At 54.5% G+C, this 19,228-nt stretch overlaps 2 protein-coding genes across 11 annotated transcripts in view; one reads left to right on the forward strand and one right to left on the reverse strand.

The window, feature by feature from the left end:
• Nucleotides 1-2,472, forward strand: part of MACROH2A2 (macroH2A.2 histone) — a 48,649-nt gene extending 46,177 nt beyond the window's left edge. The window contains exon 9 of the mRNA XM_077894826.1: nucleotides 1,753-2,472. Coding sequence (XP_077750952.1) covers nucleotides 1,753-1,918 — 166 coding nt within the window. The 3' untranslated portion in view covers nucleotides 1,919-2,472. The remainder of the gene's footprint in view (nucleotides 1-1,752) is intronic.
• AIFM2 (AIF family member 2, ferroptosis suppressor) lies at nucleotides 1,970-19,228 on the reverse strand. Of its 10 annotated transcripts, none has more exons than XM_077894823.1 (10): nucleotides 19,061-19,228; nucleotides 11,828-12,018; nucleotides 11,341-11,456; nucleotides 9,936-10,055; nucleotides 9,167-9,259; nucleotides 7,029-7,137; nucleotides 6,022-6,174; nucleotides 4,590-4,790; nucleotides 3,917-3,969; nucleotides 2,552-2,806 (listed from the first exon to the last, which is right to left on the reverse strand). In XM_077894823.1, exons 2-10 carry the CDS (start codon nucleotides 12,003-12,005, stop codon nucleotides 2,669-2,671), a joined length of 1,161 nt encoding a protein of 386 aa, XP_077750949.1. In that variant the 5' UTR covers nucleotides 12,006-12,018; nucleotides 19,061-19,228; the 3' UTR covers nucleotides 2,552-2,668. The 10 variants fall into 10 exon arrangements, 8 of the variants coding, with proteins under 8 accessions (XP_077750946.1, XP_077750945.1, XP_077750949.1 ...); XM_077894822.1 differs by having other exon boundaries at nucleotides 11,828-12,021; XM_077894824.1 differs by lacking the exon at nucleotides 19,061-19,228 and adding an exon at nucleotides 18,892-19,035 and having other exon boundaries at nucleotides 11,828-12,021.

A 19,228-nucleotide genomic window follows, 5' to 3' on the forward strand; every position in this document is an offset into this window, starting at 1 on the left:
TGCGTATTCACAGCCGGGCTGGCCCTTCCAGGAGACGCGACCCAGGGCTGCCGGCGCAGCCAAGCAAGGTTGACCAGGCTGCCAGCCAGTTAAGCATCTGACTCTTGATCCCAGCTCAGGTCGCCATCTCAGGGTCGGTCATGAGTTCAAGCCTCACGTTGGGCTCCAGGCTGGTGGAGGAGCCTACTCAAGAGAAAAGGAAATACCAGGCTCAAAGGCCTTGCACCTTGAAGTGTAGCCCGTGGACCAGCCGCGGTGACCTCTCTGTGTTAGGATGTCAGAGCTTGGCCTCTCAGACTGCACCCCAGAACTACTGCCTCAGAATCCCCAGGGGGCTCGTGTGGGGCTCAGGTGATGAGGAGGGGAGCCTGGAGGCTGAGCCCGACAGACCACCCAGAGGAGCGACAGGTTCTTGCCAAAGGTCTGTTTTGGGAGTCAGGAGAAGTGTCTGTTCTAATGGTCACAGACCCCAGCGGGGTGCGGGAACAGCAGCAGGTAGGCAATGAGGTTACCTGTCCTCACAGGTAGCCTATCTTCTCACATCACACTCGTCGTCGAAGCAAGCTATTGCTTCAATTTTGAACACCCTCTCTCTTAAGAGATGCCCCTCTGGGGGATCCCCAGGTGGCTCAGTGGTTTAGCGCTGCCTTCGGCCCAGGGTGTGATCCTGGAGACCCGGGATCGAGTCCCGCGTCGGGCTCCCTGCATGGAGCCTGCTTCTCCCTCCGCCTGTGTCTCTGCCTCTCTCTCTCTGTCTCTCATGAATAAATAAAATCTTAAAAGAGATGCTCCTCTGTAACGTAGATGGGAGTCACACACTAGAGCCGTTCTGTTACGGTCGAGTCACAGGAAGGCTGAGGGAGAAATCGTGAGGCCTGGCCTCCTGCCGTAACCCCACCTCAACCTGAGCAAGCAGCACCGGGTCTCCACGGCCGGGCCCAGAGGCACGGCGGGCTGAAGCCCTCGCGTAGCCGGGCCCACGTGTTGTGACATCCTGAGCTGGGGCGCTACATCCGAGTGAGAATCCCTGTCAGGCAGGCTCATCCCGCACCCGCCCAAGGGGGCTTCGTGGCTGACCCCCAAATGACTAGGATGGCTGTGTCCCCGGAGGCTAATGTCATGGCCCAGCCTGGAGGCCAGCTCCATCTCAGTTTGGTGCTTAGGGCCCTGCCCAGAGTCCCCCATACTCGAGTTACACCTGCATGTCCACACAGGCTAGTGAGAGGGAACTAGTGAGTGCAGAAGAGTTAAGAAATGTACTTTCGAGCACATATGTGTGCCCTTTCACAAGCAACCTGACAATGCACGGCGGTTTTGAGGGAGCTAATAAAACCTAGCTGTGCTTTGTTGAATACCAGGTATTTCAAATGCTGAGTTGGTAGTGGTTTTAAAGCCCGGCTCGACTTGGGGCAGGTGACATCGACTCACCCAAGCATGAGGCACTGCTCGCAGGCCAGCTCTCTGACTTTGGCTGAACGCTTTGTGCCATGCTGAGTCAGCTTGGCTCTTGTAAAGTGGGGCCAGCGTCTCCTGCCCGCCCCCTCCCAGGCTGTTCCTCTGACTAGGGTCAAAGGAGATGATGGTACATGGCCCAGCCTGCACACGGCGAGACCCCATGAGTTGGAAACAAAAGGCGTGGTGCCAAGATAAGTAGGCATCGCATTGACCCCTACCCCAGGCTGAGGGCAAAGTGATCCCACAGGTCCTGGGAACCAAAGTGACATCAGCTCTTTTTTTTTTCCTCTGGCACAGAAACTGCTTCCCCAAACAGACGGCAGCCCAGGTGACCCTCAAAGCCATCTCGGCCCACTTTGACGATTCGAGCACATCCTCACTGAAGAATGTCTACTTCCTGCTCTTTGACAGCGAGAGCATTGGCATCTACGTGCAGGAGATGGCCAAGCTCGACGCCAAGTAGCCACCCCCTGCCCGGCCGCGCTTGCCGACGGGAATCGGAGGAGGATCGAAGTCACAGGAGTGGGGGTTTATTTTTTAAAAGGAGAGAGGAAGGGTGACGGCAGGGGAGCCGAGGGCAGCTGGCAGGGCAGCGGGTCACGGAGGCCACCGGCGCAGGTCCTGCCCACGGAAGGAGCCCTCTGCATTTTATAATCTCGTTTAAAAGAGCCTCAGTCTGTAATTACCCAGGTCTCCACAAGGGGTTTCTTTCCATGTGTTTTCTTCCTGTTGTTTTAGAACTTTTTAAAAAAAAAAGAAACAGACTTCGTTTTAGATTTATAGCATTGACTTTTACACACACACACAAAAAATCCTTTCGAAATTCTTAATACCTTGTTTCTCCTTCTTGCGAGGGAAGAGGGCGTAAAAGTGACTTGGGCTTTGTTGGCTGTCTGTGTTCAGTGGCGGAGAGAAGAAACCGAGAAAGGTGTCTCACTGGTGCTTTCCTTTCCTGTTTTACTGCCCCCACCCCTACCCCATGGCATCTGTATCTACCCCTAAAAAGATTTCACTTCAGGCTTTTGTTTTGTTTTGTTTTTTTTAAAGAAAAAGAAAATGAAAGGAAAAAAAAAAAAAAAACAGAAGATCCAGTGTCTTTCTTACAATATAGTCTTTTATTGCAACATTTTCCTCAGTTTGGAGAACTGTGTCCCCATGGATGGACGCTTGTAAAACGTTACAAACAGAACAACGGGCTGAGCCTCCTACCCTGCTAGGCCCCAAGGTCAGACAGCATGGAATGGCCTGTGCCTCTCGGGTGGCAGCAGGTCCTGTTTCCAGAAGGGGAGCCTGGTTGGCCTTGGTCCACAGGAAGGGAGTCCTGGGTGAGGCCTCCAGTGGGGCAGCCATCCTATGGGGGAGAGGCACAGGTCTCACATAGGCCCAGGGAACAAATGGAACCAACCTGGGCCACAGCCCAGACAGCAGCCCAGAGAGGCTGGTGTCCCCAGGACTCTGGCCACATACCCAGGGGCCATCATCAAAGGTGAGCAGGGCCTGCATTTACTCAGACGAAATCACCAACCACTTCCACTAGGGAGGTTTAAGCTGTCTTCCAAAACAGACTCCCTCCGATTGAGGTGCTCTCCCAGATAGAGGAGTCGCTTATGTACCTTCACACGGCCAGAGGCAGGCATTGCTGCACGAAGTGTCAGCCTAGAAGCACACAGGGCTTCACCTGCTGAGCCCACTCTGCTCCCTCAATGGGAGCCCAATGGCAACCCCCCCCCCCAAGGGTCACATTAGCTCAGCTGCCTCTCCTGAACATCTCCAGCGGCTGGTAGGCCAGGCTGCAGGCTTAACCTGATAGCTTTGTAAAACCTCACTGTCTGTTAGGACGGGCTAACTGGGTGGGGAGTTTACCTAACTCTTTCTTCTTAAATGTAACCTGTGGTGTATTAATCAGGACCTAGAAATGGAAATACAGAAAGCGTCCTGAACATGAAAGACTGGAGGGACTAACAGTTTGAAATCAGGCTCCAACTAACACCTGAGTGTTGCAGAATGCATGGGCTTCCCCGCCCATGACGTGATGGGAAAGGCTCGGGGTGCAGGTCATCTCTGTCCCAGCTCCCCATCTTTAGCTGGTCTCACCATGCAGGCTCCCCCTCCTGCCCTGACAGGACACCAGCCACCAGGAGACCCTGCCCTCTCCTGCTCTCCTGAATGCCGACACGTGTGCACACACACGCACACGTGCACACGCATGAGGACCCTGGGGGAGAGAAGGTGGGCTATTCCCTCCCCAGCAGGCAGACCTCTCCAAACCCAGAAAGAATCCTCTAGAGGGGGTCATCGTGCAATGGCTCTCTCCCTCTCCCAGTTTTGGTTTTCTGCAAGTTGTGTTTCTGATCAGTACATCCCTGGCTGGCATCTCAGTCCAGGAAGAGGACGTTTGCCCTTGGGCATTCCTGGGGTGGGGCCCGCCTGTCAAGCAATCTCAGTGCACTAGAGGCAGTACCTGTCTCCCGCCCAGCTCCGCTTCAAGGTGGAGACTGTCGCATGGTCTTCCAGCTGGAGGAGACAAACAGGTCTCGGCTCTTGGCCAGCCGCACCATGAGCCGCCCCACATAGAAGCCACTGATCTGGCCCACGCCGTCATTTCTCCCCATGGCCAGGAGGAACGTCAGCGCACCTGTGGAGCAGACACATGCGCACAAACCAGACTCCCGCTCCCCATTCGTGGGCCTACAATTCCCCGAGCACAAACTCACCCGGGACCTTCGGTGTGAGGACAGGGAAACGCTTAAGACTTTTAGGAAGATGGGTGAGTCCCTGATTTATTTTTAAAGAGTTCCAGAGGGGGATCCCCAGGTGCTCAGCGGTTTGGTGCCTGCTTTCGGCCCAGGGCGTGATCCTGGAGGCTCGGGATCGAGTCCCACATCGGGCTCCCTGCATGGAGCCTGCTTCTCCCTCTGCCTGTGTCTCTGCCTCTCTGTGTGTGTGTCTCTCTCATGAATAAATAAAAATTTTTAAAAAATTAAAAATAAAATAAAAATAAAGAGTTCCAGAGGGATATTTTCCATCACCAGCTCTGAGAGCTTATTCTCGCAGCCACTCATCTTAGAGCCCCCAAATGCTTCGCCATGTCTAGCCCAGCTCTCTTAAAACTGGAGTACAAGGGGCTTCCTTACCTGGCTTATAGGCCTTGAGGGGCCTCTGTTTCCTGGAGTTGACAATGTTGGCCACGGCGACGCTGGCATGGAGGCCAGCGTGATAGGCCATCTTGGGCTCCTTCACGTCCGCACAGTCGCCAATGGCATAGATGTGACTGTAGCCCTCCACCTGGAGGTACTCGTTCACTCTCAGAGCGCCATTGCTGGCCAGGTGACCATCTGTCGGGCAAAGTCAACCCTGAAATCCTGTTAAGTGGCCACTGGAACATGGAGAAGATGACCCTCTGGTGTTGGCTGAACCATCTTCCAAAAGCATATCCTCAAGGGCCAAACATCCCACCTAATTTATTTCTGCCTGAAGTCCCCACCTCCGAACTCTTACTGCAAAGTTAAGGTTACTGTTCCGGGACGGAAACTGGTCAGAAAGACAGCATGTGCCACTCTATACGATGTGTATGACTCTGTAAGTTACCTCCATCAACAATGATTAACTTAACAATGACTAGGTTGTAACTTAGCCAAGTCTTGAATTTCCCATTGAACATGGATCAGATTTTTTATTTTATTTTTTTTTGTGGGGGGGGGGGGAATCAGATTTTTTAAATAAGGCAGGGCTCTAGTAAATGATAAACTTTTCTTTTTAAGGGACTTAAAGGAATTATTTTTTTTAAATATAACATTAAGACAAGTGGGTATAAAATTCTGGGATCTCCGTCCATTACAAGCACTCACTCCCAGCCCCACGCATGGCCTGGACTAGCCTCCTCCTCCTAGGATTGGCCAGTTCTTTCAGGCAGGACCCAAACAGGAGCTCCATGTCCTGGAAGGAGCTCCATGTCCAGGAAGGGTGCTACGGAGTAAATGACGGGGACCTGGGGACACACCAATCATGGGGAGTGAGGAAGAGTCACAGAGTCTCCAGCTCATGCTAGGCGGTGGGGGGAAGCATGACTCCACCTCCTGCAGCCCCCACTTAGCTGACTTCCATATTGAACTTGAGGCCACATTATTTCCTCTCCTCCCCAAGTGGTCATTCTAAGGTCAGTGGCCATACATTTGGATCAGGGTCTGGGGAGAACAGCACACCTGGGAATGAAATTCCTGGGCCTGACCTCAGGCATTTCCTCCCTTCCGTGTTCAAAGAAAGTGAACCAATGGATCCTTCCTTCGCTCTGAAACCTGTTCCCCGCTCTCACCACGAGGGGGCGGGCTCAGATTTTGAAAGACTGGTCACCTGGGCCACCCTGGGCTAAATCATGGCCACAAGGAGGAAGGCACTGCAAGAGTGGACCCAGACCTGAATTTAAAGCTTGATGTCACCATTCAGAAGAGCCCTGAGCTGCTGGGAGTGGGGGGAGGAAGGCAGGGCGATGCTGATTCCTGGGGGAGAGGCCCACAAGCCTGCAGAGGCCGGAGGGTGAGGAAGCAGCCTGGGTAGTGGGCCACTTACCAAATGCACTGTGGTAGGCAGAGCTGTTGACTTTAATGCCGTTGCAGACGATCACCAAGTTGGTGGCCACCTCCGTGCCTTTGTCCGTGTGCACTTGGATGCGCTCTCGATACTCGTTAAGAGGCAGGTCCTCCAGGTTGCTCACCCGCTCACCTGTCAGGTGAGATCCGTGAGCGGGAGGCCAGCAGGGTGTGGGCCCCACTAAGTGACCGTTCTGCTCCTGCTTCCTCCCTGCCCCCTGCCAGTCCACCCTGCTGCCCCAAGAAGCACGATGTGGACATCCGGCCACCACAGAGGATCCAAAGGGAGGAAAGTTCCCAGAAGCAGTGCGGGAAAGTGAAGCTGAGTTTCCCAAGAAGTTCTGGGAAAAGCTATTTGAGGACAACATCAGCCACACCTCCCACAATGTCAGCCACGCTGTCCTAACCAGGCACACCACTGACCAAGGTGAAAGCAAGAAAGGTCCAGACGCTGGCCAATACTCTACGCTCTACGATACTCTTCCCCCAGCCTCAAAGTAAAGGTGGTCGCAGTACCGCACAGCCAGGTACATGGAGACCAAGAGCCGGGAAGGGTCTGTCGAGAGCAGAAATGTCACCCCTCCCTGTGAAAACCGCAGGGGCTGAGCCCCATGAAGTGTGGTGGTCACGGCACTGGGTTAGGGCCTCAGTCTTCAAACAAGCTGGGAGGTGTTCTCTCCTCCTGCTCTCAACAAAGGTCACACTCCTCACTCATTACCCTCTGACTACAAAAGTACCCACTCTGTCTACCACAATCCCTTTAGGTGATTTTTTTAAATCATTCAGCAAAGGGGCACCACCTCCACTGTGTCCAAAGCAACAGCCAGCACAGTGCTGCCTGCATGGCGTGGGCATCCTGTGAGTACCAGTCAAGCTGGAAAGTGGGGCTCAGCTGCTCAACCCCAAGACACAGAGGGCCCTCCAGCTGGGACAGTGAGAAGCCTCTGGGAGGGAGAGGGGCAGGGCGGGAAGGGAACCTGCACGCACTCAGCAGCAGCTGCACGCCTTTCTGGAGCAGGATCTCCTTCGCTTCCTGCCGGACACAGGGCAGGAGCTCTTTGTCAGCAAGGGCCACTTGGGAGTGGATGAGAGTGACCTGGACAAATGACCACAGGGCAGAGAAGGAGAGGCTTAGAAACACACGAGTCTGTCTCCCTTCGCTCCTCCCCAGGTCAGCGAGGTCCCAGAGAAGTAATCCGCCCAATGCCGGAACCAGGTAACGCCAGCTGGGCTGGAGCCCACATCTAGTCTGAGACTCTTTCAGAAAGCACCAGGGCTCCACACCCTCCACACCCCCACCCCAGAGCCATGTGGAAATTCTTTTCAAGCGTCCTTGGGCACGGATAATTGTAGTCTCTATATAAGCCATTGACACTCCAGCTGTAAATCAGGCTGACGTTTACATTAAAGTTGGTTCTAAAACTGGCTCTTCCAGGCACATCTACTTGCTGTCTGACAGGCAAGCACAGGGAAGCAGGGGGCAGCCTGGAATGACGTTCGAAGCTTGGGCTTTACAGTCAGACTCCCTGAGTTGAAGTGTCATCTCAGATACTCACTCGGACACTTCCCAAAGAGTCCGTCAAAAAGGGATCGTCTCACTCACAGGAAATTTGTGATGATGAACTGAGAAAACATGTACAGGGGCGCCTGGGTGGCTCAGTGGTTGAGCGTCTGCCACTGGCTCAGGTCGTGATCCTGGGGTCCTGGGATCGAGCCCCGCCTTGGGATCCCTGCTCAGTGGGGAGTCTTCTTCTCCCTCTGCCCCTGCCCCTCCCCCTACCACCCGCACCTATGCACGCATGCTCTCTCTCTCAATAAAATCTTAAAAAAAAAAAGAAAGAAAACATGTACAAAGTACATAACTCAGCACATACTGAGTCCTTCGTAAAGGGTGGACACCATTACTGGGATCTGTTCACCAATCATAAACATGTGGAAGTCATACTGAGTGACTTCCTACTTCAGACTGGTCTTTGCCCCATAAATCAAACTTCAAAAACTTTTATATCCATCACGCATAATAATTTCCAATAATTTGTCAGAGAACAGCCATATAATTAAATTAGCCCATGCTGATCTTTTCACAACCGACCTGCCTTTCTCTGGGAGAAAAGCACGAGCCACAGGGTTCACGGGGCTCTCGGGAGCTGGTCTGGCATCAGCTGCAAGCAAGCTCTCGCCTCAAGGACCCATATCCCCACTCATCACGCAGCCCTCAGCTGAGCCTCTACATCCTGCGAGGACGGTCTCTTTCTCTCCAGAGTTCCAGGCAGGTTCTCCCTCCCTCCATCATTAAAAGGGAGCAGGGTCACCTTGCCATGGGTGCTGGCCAGTCCTTCCCCAGCACGGGCATTGAGGGGCCTGCTCTGTTGGCACCCATGTGGCCACGCAGGGCAAGGGCGACAATCTCCTGACGACCAAACAGCTGCTGCTCCCCCCAGACCAAACACCAACTGCAGGTGTCTTTGACCAGGCCAGCTGCCAGCAAAAAGAGGGAGTCAAGCTTACGATTCTTTCTTTCTTTCCTTCCTTCCTTCCTACCTTTCTTTCTTTCTCTTTCTTTCTTTCTTTCTTTCTTTCTTTCTTTCTTTCTTTCTTTCTTTCCTTTCTTTCCTTCCTTCCTTCCTTCCTTCCTTCCTTCCTTCCTTCCTTCCTTCCATCCTTCCTTCCTTCCTTCCTTCAAGATTTTATTATTTCTTCATGAGAGACACACAGAGAGAGAGGAAGAGACACAGGCAGAGGGAGAAGCAGGCTCCCTGTGGGGAGCCCAATGAGGACTTGATCCCAGGACCCTGGGATCACGCCCTGAGCCGAAGGCAGACACTCAACCACTGAGCCACCAGGGTGCCCCACCCTACATTTCTATCTCAAGGGGAGGGAACACCGCGGGGACAGGAGAGCTCACCTTCTGCAAGGCAGCTCTCCCAGGCTCAGTGCCCCTGGTGGGACCGGAGCGCAGGACCCCTCACTGAATGCGGACACAGCCTGGCTCTCTGGGAAAAACCACCGGCAGAACAGAGGACATTCGGGGACTCCCCATGGCAGAGCCGGGCCAATCCTCGTGCTCCCTAGATGACGCAGAGACGCCGGGCTCTGGGAGCCCAAAGGCAAGGCCGCATGCCCACCTCTTTCTCGGGGAATTCAGTCTTAACCTCCGCTGCCATCTCCACGCCGGCAGAGCCGCCTCCCACCACCACCACCGACTGTGAGCGCTGGACCTGGGGTGGAAGGAAGCAGAAACACCCTTAGCCCGAGCGTGCCCGGGGCTCAGCGAGGGTGCCGGCTCCTTGGCCAAAGGGGAGAAGAGAACCCTTCCCAAATCTGGGTCCGGATGGGCTTCCTCGGGGCCGGGTCATTCTGGGCATCTCCCTGCATCTTCTCACTCGGGCCTCGCTTAGCCCTGAGAGCTGCCACTCAGGTGACCCCGGCCCAGGTCTGTCTGGGTTCAGGGCCAGGATCCTCACCTCTGCACTCACATCTGTTCATGATGGTGCAAGAGGTTCTCCAGGCTTCTCAGAAGCTTGGCAGAGAGGGCAGGACCCGGCCATGGTCCCGTGGTAGCACTGGCTGGGGGATCCTTCTCAGGGGCTCTACTCCCCATCTTTCAGTGGGGCCAGACCCTGGCCACCCCTTGGTGAAAACCGCCTGAGATCATGGATTCAAGCCTGCTCTCTAAAACACAGAGCCTTGTGCACACGAGACTCCAAGAGACCTAAGTCAGGGACACAGAGCGGTCACTACGTGAGGTCTGGGGTGCTCCCAGCCAGACTTTGATGATGGGGACAAAGGTCCTCGCCAGGGAGTCTCTTCCTGCTAACCCTCCATCTTCATGGCTGTGCCTCCCATGTCCCCCCAGTGGTTCCTCTCCTGGGGCCCTGCCAACAGACAGCTCACCTGCTTCACCATGTCCTCGTAGGCCTGGATAGCCAGCTCCCGGCTGGAAACCTGGTTAAACTTGCCCGGGAAGAGCCCGGTGCTGCCGGTGGCCAGGATAAGATGGGAGAAGGGCAGGGCCTGGGAGGAGCAAAGGAAAAGAGGTGAGGGCAGGCCTGCGCAAAGGAAAAGAGGTGCGATCAGGCCCGCCAGGCAGGGAGCACACCGAGGCCGCCCTCCTCTGAAAGCAGCAAACCCGCCACTGACCAGGCCAAGGGGTGGCCCTGGAACCCGGGAGACAGCTGAGGGAGCGCATCACGCTCCTGCTGGGGCCGACACACACAGGGATGGGTGGCGGGTGAGTGAGCGAGCAGGGCACAGGAGATACTGTGCAGACAAGCAGACTCCAGCTGCCAGTGTGGAGTTGGTCTGGAATCTCCTAGGTACTTCCTCTGCTCCCACAAAGAAAGGAAGGGAGGGAGAGAAATTCTGTTTGGAGCCCAAATGCATGAAGTGGACAAAATCAGAGCTGCTCTGGTGGAAGGGGGCATGGTGTGGCTGTCTCTCTCTCTGCCCCAACCCCGTGGAGATCCAAGATGCCCTCACGGTCCCTTCTAGGGCCCTGAGAAGCATGGCCTAAACCACAGGACAAGGAGACTCGGTCACCTTTCCAGCCAAGAGATTCCTCAGCCCTAAAATTAATTCAAGGAAGACTGATTCTCACAAAGTCGCCGAGGAAAACAATTGTGTCCCCTCTCTCCAATTGCCCCTTAACTCTGAATAGAGTGGAGGGCCAGGCTGGAGGTGACTGGCAGCACGACATATGGTGGCTCACGGATGGATCCCCCGTCACTGCGGGTATGTGCCGGGCTCCGGGCTCTACTTGGGGCTGGGAAATGCAGAGATGAGTGAAGGCCTCTGCCCCAGGGACCTCCCAATCCAGGGGATGTGGGATCATGTGTGTACCTACACAGCCAAGAGGGCCTCTACAGGCCAGCCAGGCCGGGCCTGTTCTGAGACACCAGCTTTCAGAGCATAGACTCTCTGGGGTGAAACTGCCTGGGTTCAAATCCTGGCTGAGTCTCCTACCAGCTGTGGGATCTTGGACAAGCCACTGAGCCTCTCCATAAAGCAAGGCTATACCACCTCCCTCACGGAGTCATGGAGGGCATGACATGAGATTAAGTAAGCTTAACACAGTGCCTGGCGTACAAGAAAGGCGCAGGAGAGGCTGCCACCACACTCCCGTGGCTGCTGTGGCCAGGCCTCTGCGTGTGAGGAATGTGCCATCCAGCCGGCACCATGTAGGGGCCACAGAGGGGTCTGCACCCTTGAGACCACCCAGGTCTCCTCCTACCAGCAGCTGCGGCTTCCTGGGGGCCTCTCGAAGCCAGCTGAGGGTCGGCTCAGCCCCCGCCACGCTCACCTCACCATCCTCCAGCAGCACCATCTGATTCTGCACGTCGATCTCTACGACTAGCCCCTGCCGGAAGTTCTCCTTAAAGGTCACCAAGTAGGAAATGAATGTCTTTTTTGCAAAGCCTGGGGAATGGGCACAGAGGAGATCACAGAGTAAACCTGGGCTCTCCGCAGGAAGCCAGAATGACTCGAAACCTTTCCTGAGGTGTATCCTTGGCCAAACAGCCGAGCCAATGGTATTCTGGGAATTACGGCCCCCCCTCCCCCGAGAGCACCAGCCTAGGCCTCACCAGGTCCTCAGGGAAGCCCAGCTCTTACTTCTACTTCTACGGCCTTGAGATGGTAGCTGCATAAGGCCAGTAGCCTTAAGGCTCTCCAGAACTTCTCTAAAGGTGGCACTTAGGCCTTGCCCTAAGTGGAGAAAACCACCCCCAGGCCCCACAGTGGTGACAAGACCACTCTCACAAAGAAAGCCCCAGAAAAGAGTCCATTACCACTTTCCACGGAGGCCCGGAGGGCTGCCACGTTGTGGTGAAAGGAGTCCTTCATGTCCACCAGCATGAAGGGGATGTTCAGAGTCTGCAGCTGGCTGGCAGCAGCGATCCCACCGAAGCCGCCACCCACGATCACCACGCGCACGGCTCCCATGTCCACAGAGACCTGGGACCCCATCTTGAACCAGGCACTGCTGGGGTAGGAGGAGAGACTGCATCAGGGTCAGGGGGCTCAAGAGCTGGCAGGGTCAGGGGGCCCGCAGCAAGAAAGGCCTCAGATGCCAAGACTTGATCTTTTCTCATTTATTATTTATTATTTATTTTTATTCTTTTGTAAACTCTACATCCAAAGTGGGGCTCAAACTCTCACAACCCCAAGGTCAGGAGTCAGGTGCTCTACTGCCTGAGCCAGCCAAGTACCCCATGACTTGGATCTTTTTAAATTATGTGACTATCTATTAATGAAATTCCAATTCTGTAACATCGGAACTAAATTGCAAAGGAACAAGGTGTACCCTAACTATCCCATTCCCCAATCACCCAGTTCCCTTCTCCAAGGCATTCTGCCCCCATTACCAGAGATATTCTGTGCACCTCCAATATTACTTTTTGCACACATTAAACAAGTTGTTGTGCATTTTTTCACTCCATATATAATTTGTTCACTCAACATGCATTAACCAGCTTCCCGCTTTTTGGTGTGCTCTGTGCTATGGACGCCATAATCACACACACACACACACACACACACACACACACACACACACACAGATACGGTCTCTGTCCTTTTAAGGCAGGCCTCACAGACTCAAAGGGCAGGGTGGAGGAGGTCGATGAGGGGAGCTGGGCAGGTGCACAGCAGTGGGCAACTGGCAAGCACAGACCACGTTAAAGGAAGTAGCTACAATTCCTTCCGTGCTGCACTGGGCAGACGCCGGATTCTGTGCAGCTCCCAGGCCACCACCCTGAGCCCCGGGTCTAAGGAGATCAGTTAGCAGGTTTATGCAGAGCAATCTCCAAAACAGGATGTGATACCATCATGGTTGGTCATGGGTGGGGAAAGGGGGCCTGCGATGGGCAAGTCACTCCCCTGAGCATTCCTGGGATGGCGGATGTGCCCAAGACTGCTGAGCAACATCCCCCAGGAGACGGGATGGGAAGAAATGTCTGCTGGTAAGACACAGGGTCAGGGAGAAGCACTGATCATGCAGGCTCTGGTCAGAGGTGGTGCTTGGTGCTGGATGCCTGGGACAGGGGAGTGGTCATCTGTGAGAGCACCTGCAGAGGGCAGAAACCAGACCTGTAGGCCAAGTGTGCGCCAGGCTCACGCTCACACATGGACTGGGGCAGCGTGACCAGTTCCCAGCAAACCGAGAACCAACTTTGGCTGAATCCCTAAGGAGCTAAAATTTGAGAACCAATGCTCGGCACCGAACCGGATGGTGGAGGACATCGGAGGCGGAGGGCAGTGCCGGGCTGGCCCACTAGACACTGAACCGCTGAGCACAAAGGAAAAGGAAAGTAGCAGTTTGCCTGGGCTCTCCGAGCCAGCCTGGGAGACGGCCCCCCAGGCCCATCCTCCCGCGGGCCTGGCCCAACTGGTGCGTCCCAGAGTCTGCCTCCACGGAGGGCCGAGGGGCCGGCCTGGGGCTGCGGCGAGGAGCCCTGTCCCCAGCCCAGCATAGCCCCAGAGAAAGGCGCTAGTGCTGTAGGCCTTGGGGCTCACTAGGGTGGGCAGCCAGCTGTCTGAGGAGCTGAGATCCCAAGAGCATCCTGTCGGGAGATGCTGGCTCAAGGGCGGCAGGCAATCGATCCTCCTGGCCCATGCAGGCTCCAAGGAGAGGCAGGAGTAAGCCAGGCTGCCGGAGGGCAACGCTAAGGAAAGCAACAAAGCTTACCCTGCACAGGGTAGGCAGAGAAGGCGGCAGCTCTGGTGGACTTCGGGGGGGGGGTGTTCACGGGGAGGGGAGAGGGGGAGGTCAAGGAAATAAGAAACTGCACTCAGGTCAACCTTGAAGGACACAAGCAAGCTGCCGGGCTCACTGGGGAAGCATGTTTCAAGCCATCCAGGCCCTTCCAGGCAGCAGTACAGAAGGGGAAGGCCACTACTCCAGTCTGCATCGTCTGTGTGGCCTCGGGCACAGCCCTTCCCCTCTCTTGGGGCCGCCGTTTACCCCCTGCAGTGGGAGGGGACACTGTGAGATGTTCTGGCACATATTTCCAGGACATAGTGACCCCCCCCCCAGGATGGCCCCCAGAGCCTTCCATGGTTATAGAGGCAGCTTATGGACCCACAGGCACTGATCTCATTGGTACTCAGATGCGCACTGCCTCATTTCTCCCCTGCGGGAGAGAAGCTGGGAATGGTGGGGGTAGCACAGATTAGAAGGGATCTAACTTTGTTTCCCATTAGCCAAATAGTCCTCAATGCATGGAGGTTTGTACATTCCACCTGTTTTACAGATGAGGAAACTGAGTCCTCAGCAGGGCTCTGACCAAGACAAGTCCCCAGAGGCAGTGCTGCTCTCACTGCTCCACGCCTTTAAAAAGCTGGTCCAGAGCTTGTCCCCTGAGTGTTCAACAGACTGAATCTGCCAATTGGGCCAGAAGGAGAATACTTCCTGGGGCCAGGACCCAGCCAGAGGTCAGGAGAGGATCCCAGGAACACAGCAGAGCCCATGAATGTGGCAGACAATGAGGCGGGCTATGGAAGGGGTGCATTTCACCTGCCCCCTTCCACGCAGCCCCTCGCGCCAGCCTGCCCCTGAGGCTAGCAGCCAGCAAGGAGTCTGGGGAGAACCAGAGAACTGCTTCCAACTTGGCTGGCCCAGGCACATAGAAAGGATACACAGCTCACTGGGGAGACGGGGTCCACCACAGGTCCGGTCACATGGGACCACCCAGGCCAGCTCAGGAGGAGCCTTGAAAATCAAGGGGCCGTGGGCCTTCACCACCGAAGGCAAAGCTTAGGACCCAAAGTCCAGTGGCAGGAAGGGAAGGGGTGGGAGTTCAGGAAACAATGTGGGGAGGCCAGGAGGGCAGGTGACAGGGCCAGCAGACACATGTCATGCTGCCACGGCATCACTCAGGCCTACCCCCAGGCTGTAATCACCAGGGTCTCCATCCCAGGGAAGAAAGCCCCGCGACCCCAGCATAGGCCTGGCAGATGGTGGGTTGGCCAAAGGAGTTGAATCCCTGCTCCCTCAGTCCCCAAGGATCATCAGCTGGCTTCCCCAAAGGGCTAACCCTCCATGAAAGCAAACCGCTTCTCTGCACTCCCAGGGGAAGGTGTGGGGCCTGAGGGGCCGCCGTAGCTAGGCCAGGGGAGGGGAAGTGCTTTCACACTGCGGGAGGCCTCTCCAGGAATCTGTGCCTCTCTCCCCTACTAGCCTCTGACACTCTTGGGAGTGTCATCCCTCTGACATTCCACCCTTCCTGCTCAGCAGCCTCCCCTACCCCACACTCTTGGACACCCCAACCCTCCCTCGGCTCTTCCAGTGCCAATTCTTGCCTGGCCCCAAGGACAGCTAGACCCTGCTGCCATGACTTACTCAGGACACCGAATCCGTGGGCTTAAGCCACAGACCTCTGTGTTCCTAACTACCCTAAGGAGGTCAAAAAGCATGTGTGCAATTGAGTCCCATGCTCTAACGTAGCAGTAGTGCTATGCCAACAGCCTCAATCGATGGGAGATGCCACAAGCAATCGAAACCTCCATAAAGGGCAGACTACTCTATTAAACACCCATACAATGGAATGTTCTGGAGTCATGTGTTTCCAGAATGGATGATATTTTACATGAAAACTTTGTCCATGACTACTCCACACCCATAGAACGTACAAGACCAAGAGTGAACCCTAATATAAACTATGGTCTTGGGCAGCCCCGGTGGCCTAGCGGTTTGGTGCTGCCTTCGGCCCGGGGCGTGATCCTGGAGACCTGGGATCGAGTCCCACGTCAGGCTCCCTGCATGGAGCCTGCTTCTCCCTCTGCCTGTGTCTCTGCCTCTCTCTCTGCATCTCTGTGTCTCTCATAGATAAATAAATAAAATATTTAATAAATAAATAAATAAATAAACAAACAAACTATGGTTTTGGGACGCCTTTGTGGCTCAATGGTTGAGCATCTGCCTTCAGCTCCAGGCGTAATCCTGGGGTCCTGGGATCAAATCCCGTATCAGGCTCCCCACCAGGGGCCTGCTTCTCCCTCTGCCTATGTCTCTGCCTCTCTCTCTCTGTGTCTCTCATGAATAAATAAATAAAATATTTTTATAAATAAATAAATACACAAACAAACTATGGTCTTTGGGTGATTGTGTCCATGTAGGCTTATCAACTGTAACAAATGTACCAGTCTGGTAAGCGATGCTGATAATGGGAAAAGCAATGGAAGGCGCAAGGGCAGGAGGCATATGGGAAATCTCTGTACCTTCCCCTCTACTTTTGCTGTGAACCTAAAACTACTCTAAAAACATAAAGTCCTAGGGAGGGAAAAAAAGGTTGTCCATGAGGGCACCTGGGTGGCTCCGTGGTTGAGCGTCTGCTTTTGGCACAGGTCATAATCCCAGGATTCTGGGATCGAGTCCCACTTCGGACTCCCAGCGAGGAGTCTGCTTCTCCCTCTGTCTATGTCTCTGCCTCTCTCTCTGTCTCTCATGAATAAATAAATATTTTTATAAAAAAAGAAAAAAAAAGTCCATGAGAAAGCCCGGAAACAGCATATAAAGTCTAATCCCACTGAGTACAATCAGATAGATACCCAGCCCCATACACACAGACAAGTCACCATTCTATCTGCTAGCATCCATTGTACTTTCACACACACCTCTGTACTGAACAGGCGTGGGGTTCTGTCCCCATCTGGGAAACCAGTTCAATAATTTGTCCAAGTTCCATCCTCAACACTCTGACCAGAACCACGCTCCAAACCAAACTACCAAAAGTGGTCACTAAGTGATATTTTTACTTTCTTCTTTGAGCTTGCTTGTTTTTTTTTGTTTTTGTTTTTTTGTATTGCCTGAACATTTCTAACTGAGTATGCCATTTTTATAGAAATAATAAAGGTTGAAAACCAGGGCAGGCTTCCTACCATCTATTTTTTTAAGTTGAAATACTCATATGTTATACAAGTTTAAAGTATACAATTTGGTGGTTTCTAGTACATTCATAAAGTTGTGCAACCATCACCACAATCTAATCCTGGAACATATTTTCATCACTCCTCAAAATGACCTCTTATCCATTAGCAGTCACTCCCCATGCCTTTCTCCCTCCAGCCCCTGGCAACCATTCATGTGTCTGTCTCTATAGATTCCCCTGTTTCCTGCCTTTTGTGTCTGGCTTCCTTCACTTAGCATAACGTTTTCAAGATTCATCCAAACCGCAGGATATATCAGTACTTCTTTCCTTCTAATGGCTAACGTTCCACTGTATGGAAATACCACATTTTATTTATCCATCTGTCAGCTGATGGACACTTGTGTCGTTCCCACCTTTGGGCTGTTAGAGTAATGTTGCTAGAAACATTCGTGTACAAGTTTTTGTGTGGACTTTTGTCTCTAATTCTCGAGTATATATACCTAGGCATGAGATTGCTAGGTCACATGGTAACTTTTGATTTAATTTTTTCAGGAACTTCCAGCCCCACCATCTGATTTTGAACTGAACATCAAGCCAAGGGAGAGGGTGACCCCAGAGAATCTTAACTACATCAGCCTAGACTCAGGAATGTTCGCATAAAAGAAGGTCCGAGAAAACAAATCCTAATTGTCCAACAAATCCTATGGAATTTTACCTTTGCCACCCACCCATTCCTGCCCCCAATACACACACACACACACACACACACACACACGCACAATCTGGTTCACACTTGTATTTTCTCAGTAAATCCTGTTTTCTCTGCCAAGGACACCAGCCTGGCCCCAGGAGGATTCTTCTCTAACAATACAAACAAGGGGCTGTTAGGAATGAATCTCCTGAAAAGTGAAGAAGTTCTATTTATGCCAAAGCTGCTAAGAGGTCGTGCCTCTGAAGACATAAGAACCATGTGAACTCTGATCCAAGCAAGGACATTGCCCCAGCATTACTTCAGAGAGATTACAAATAACACACACTCGTTTTTTGAGTCAGCACAGTTACACCAAGAGTGGATTTCCAGAGCCATGCTTCCAAGTGACCATCTGAATGAGGGGGCCACTAGAGTGGGACTCACCCTGACCATCCTCTCTCCCAGCCTGGGTGGGGGGAGGGACAGGCAGCCTTCCTCACAGGTCAGGGAAGAGGGGTGCAGGCTGAGTGCTGGCATTCCGTGGCCAGGCCCCCAGGGGAGGCACACTGAATATAACCCAAAAAAGACAGATTTCTGAAGAGGGAGTTGTCCTTTCATGCCCCAGGAGAGGGTAGCTCTGGGCAGAAAGGCTCATCCAGGTGTCACATATACACTCAGGGAAAACCGAGGCCATGGAACTTGTACACCATCCTGGGAGCAAGTCACTCCGTGGCTCCCCCAACACCCAGACCAACTATCTGCTCACCGCCTGCGCCTGCGTCTGGACCCCGATTTCCACATTTCACCACCAGAGGCCAGGCTGGCCCACGAGGACACCGGCTCAGCCCAGCTCCACCCCTAACCCGAAGTGGTCCTGAACAAGGCCAGGCACAAGGGAGAGGGCAGGGGGGTCCGAGAGCTTGGGGCCCTAGGTGGTCCTGCGCCTGTATACACCAACCTGGGCAGGCTTCCCCGATATTTTACATATTTACCTACTGTACATACTGGCCTTGGAGCACACGGTAGGAGCCCGCGGGCCGCCTGAGAGCCCCTTCCCAGCGGTCGGGCCCTCTGCCCTGTGCCCGTCCCCCTGTGGGATCACCGGCTTCCAAGGGCCCCCCCGCCCCCCGACTGCGCATCCAAGCGTCACAGGGACTCCTCCTGGAGGGAAAGGCCGGTGTTTAGCGGGTGCTCTTGGAGGGAAAGCGCCCACCATCACCCACTAAAAGCAGCTCCGGGAGGATTTCGGACTGCCCGGCCTTCCCCAGTCCCCCAGACGTTCCGGACCACTGACCTTTGTCCCCGCGGAACCTGGGGCCGCGGGGGGGAGCGGGCCCCTAGCGCACCCGAGCAGGCCCTCGGCCACTGCCCTCCTTGGCGACCGAGCCTCTCCTCCCGCCCCGAACGCTGCCTTCCCCCCGACGGTGACCCCGGGGCCTCGGGGAGGGCAGCGCCCGCCTGACCTGGGAAGACTCCGCAGAAGTCTCGAGGGCGGACGGGGAGGGAGGGGCGAGCTTGCCCTACCCCGGCCGGGGCTGGACTTCCCGCTTTCCGTGTCCTGGGGCACCTGGGAGCGGGCAGGCGTGGGCCCCGCGACCCCGCACGGCCGCCCTCCCCCGCCGGGCCCCGCG

The sequence above is a fragment of the Canis aureus genome, chromosome 4, assembly GCF_053574225.1.
Source record: "Canis aureus isolate CA01 chromosome 4, VMU_Caureus_v.1.0, whole genome shotgun sequence".
NCBI classification, from domain to species: domain Eukaryota; kingdom Metazoa; phylum Chordata; class Mammalia; order Carnivora; family Canidae; genus Canis; species Canis aureus.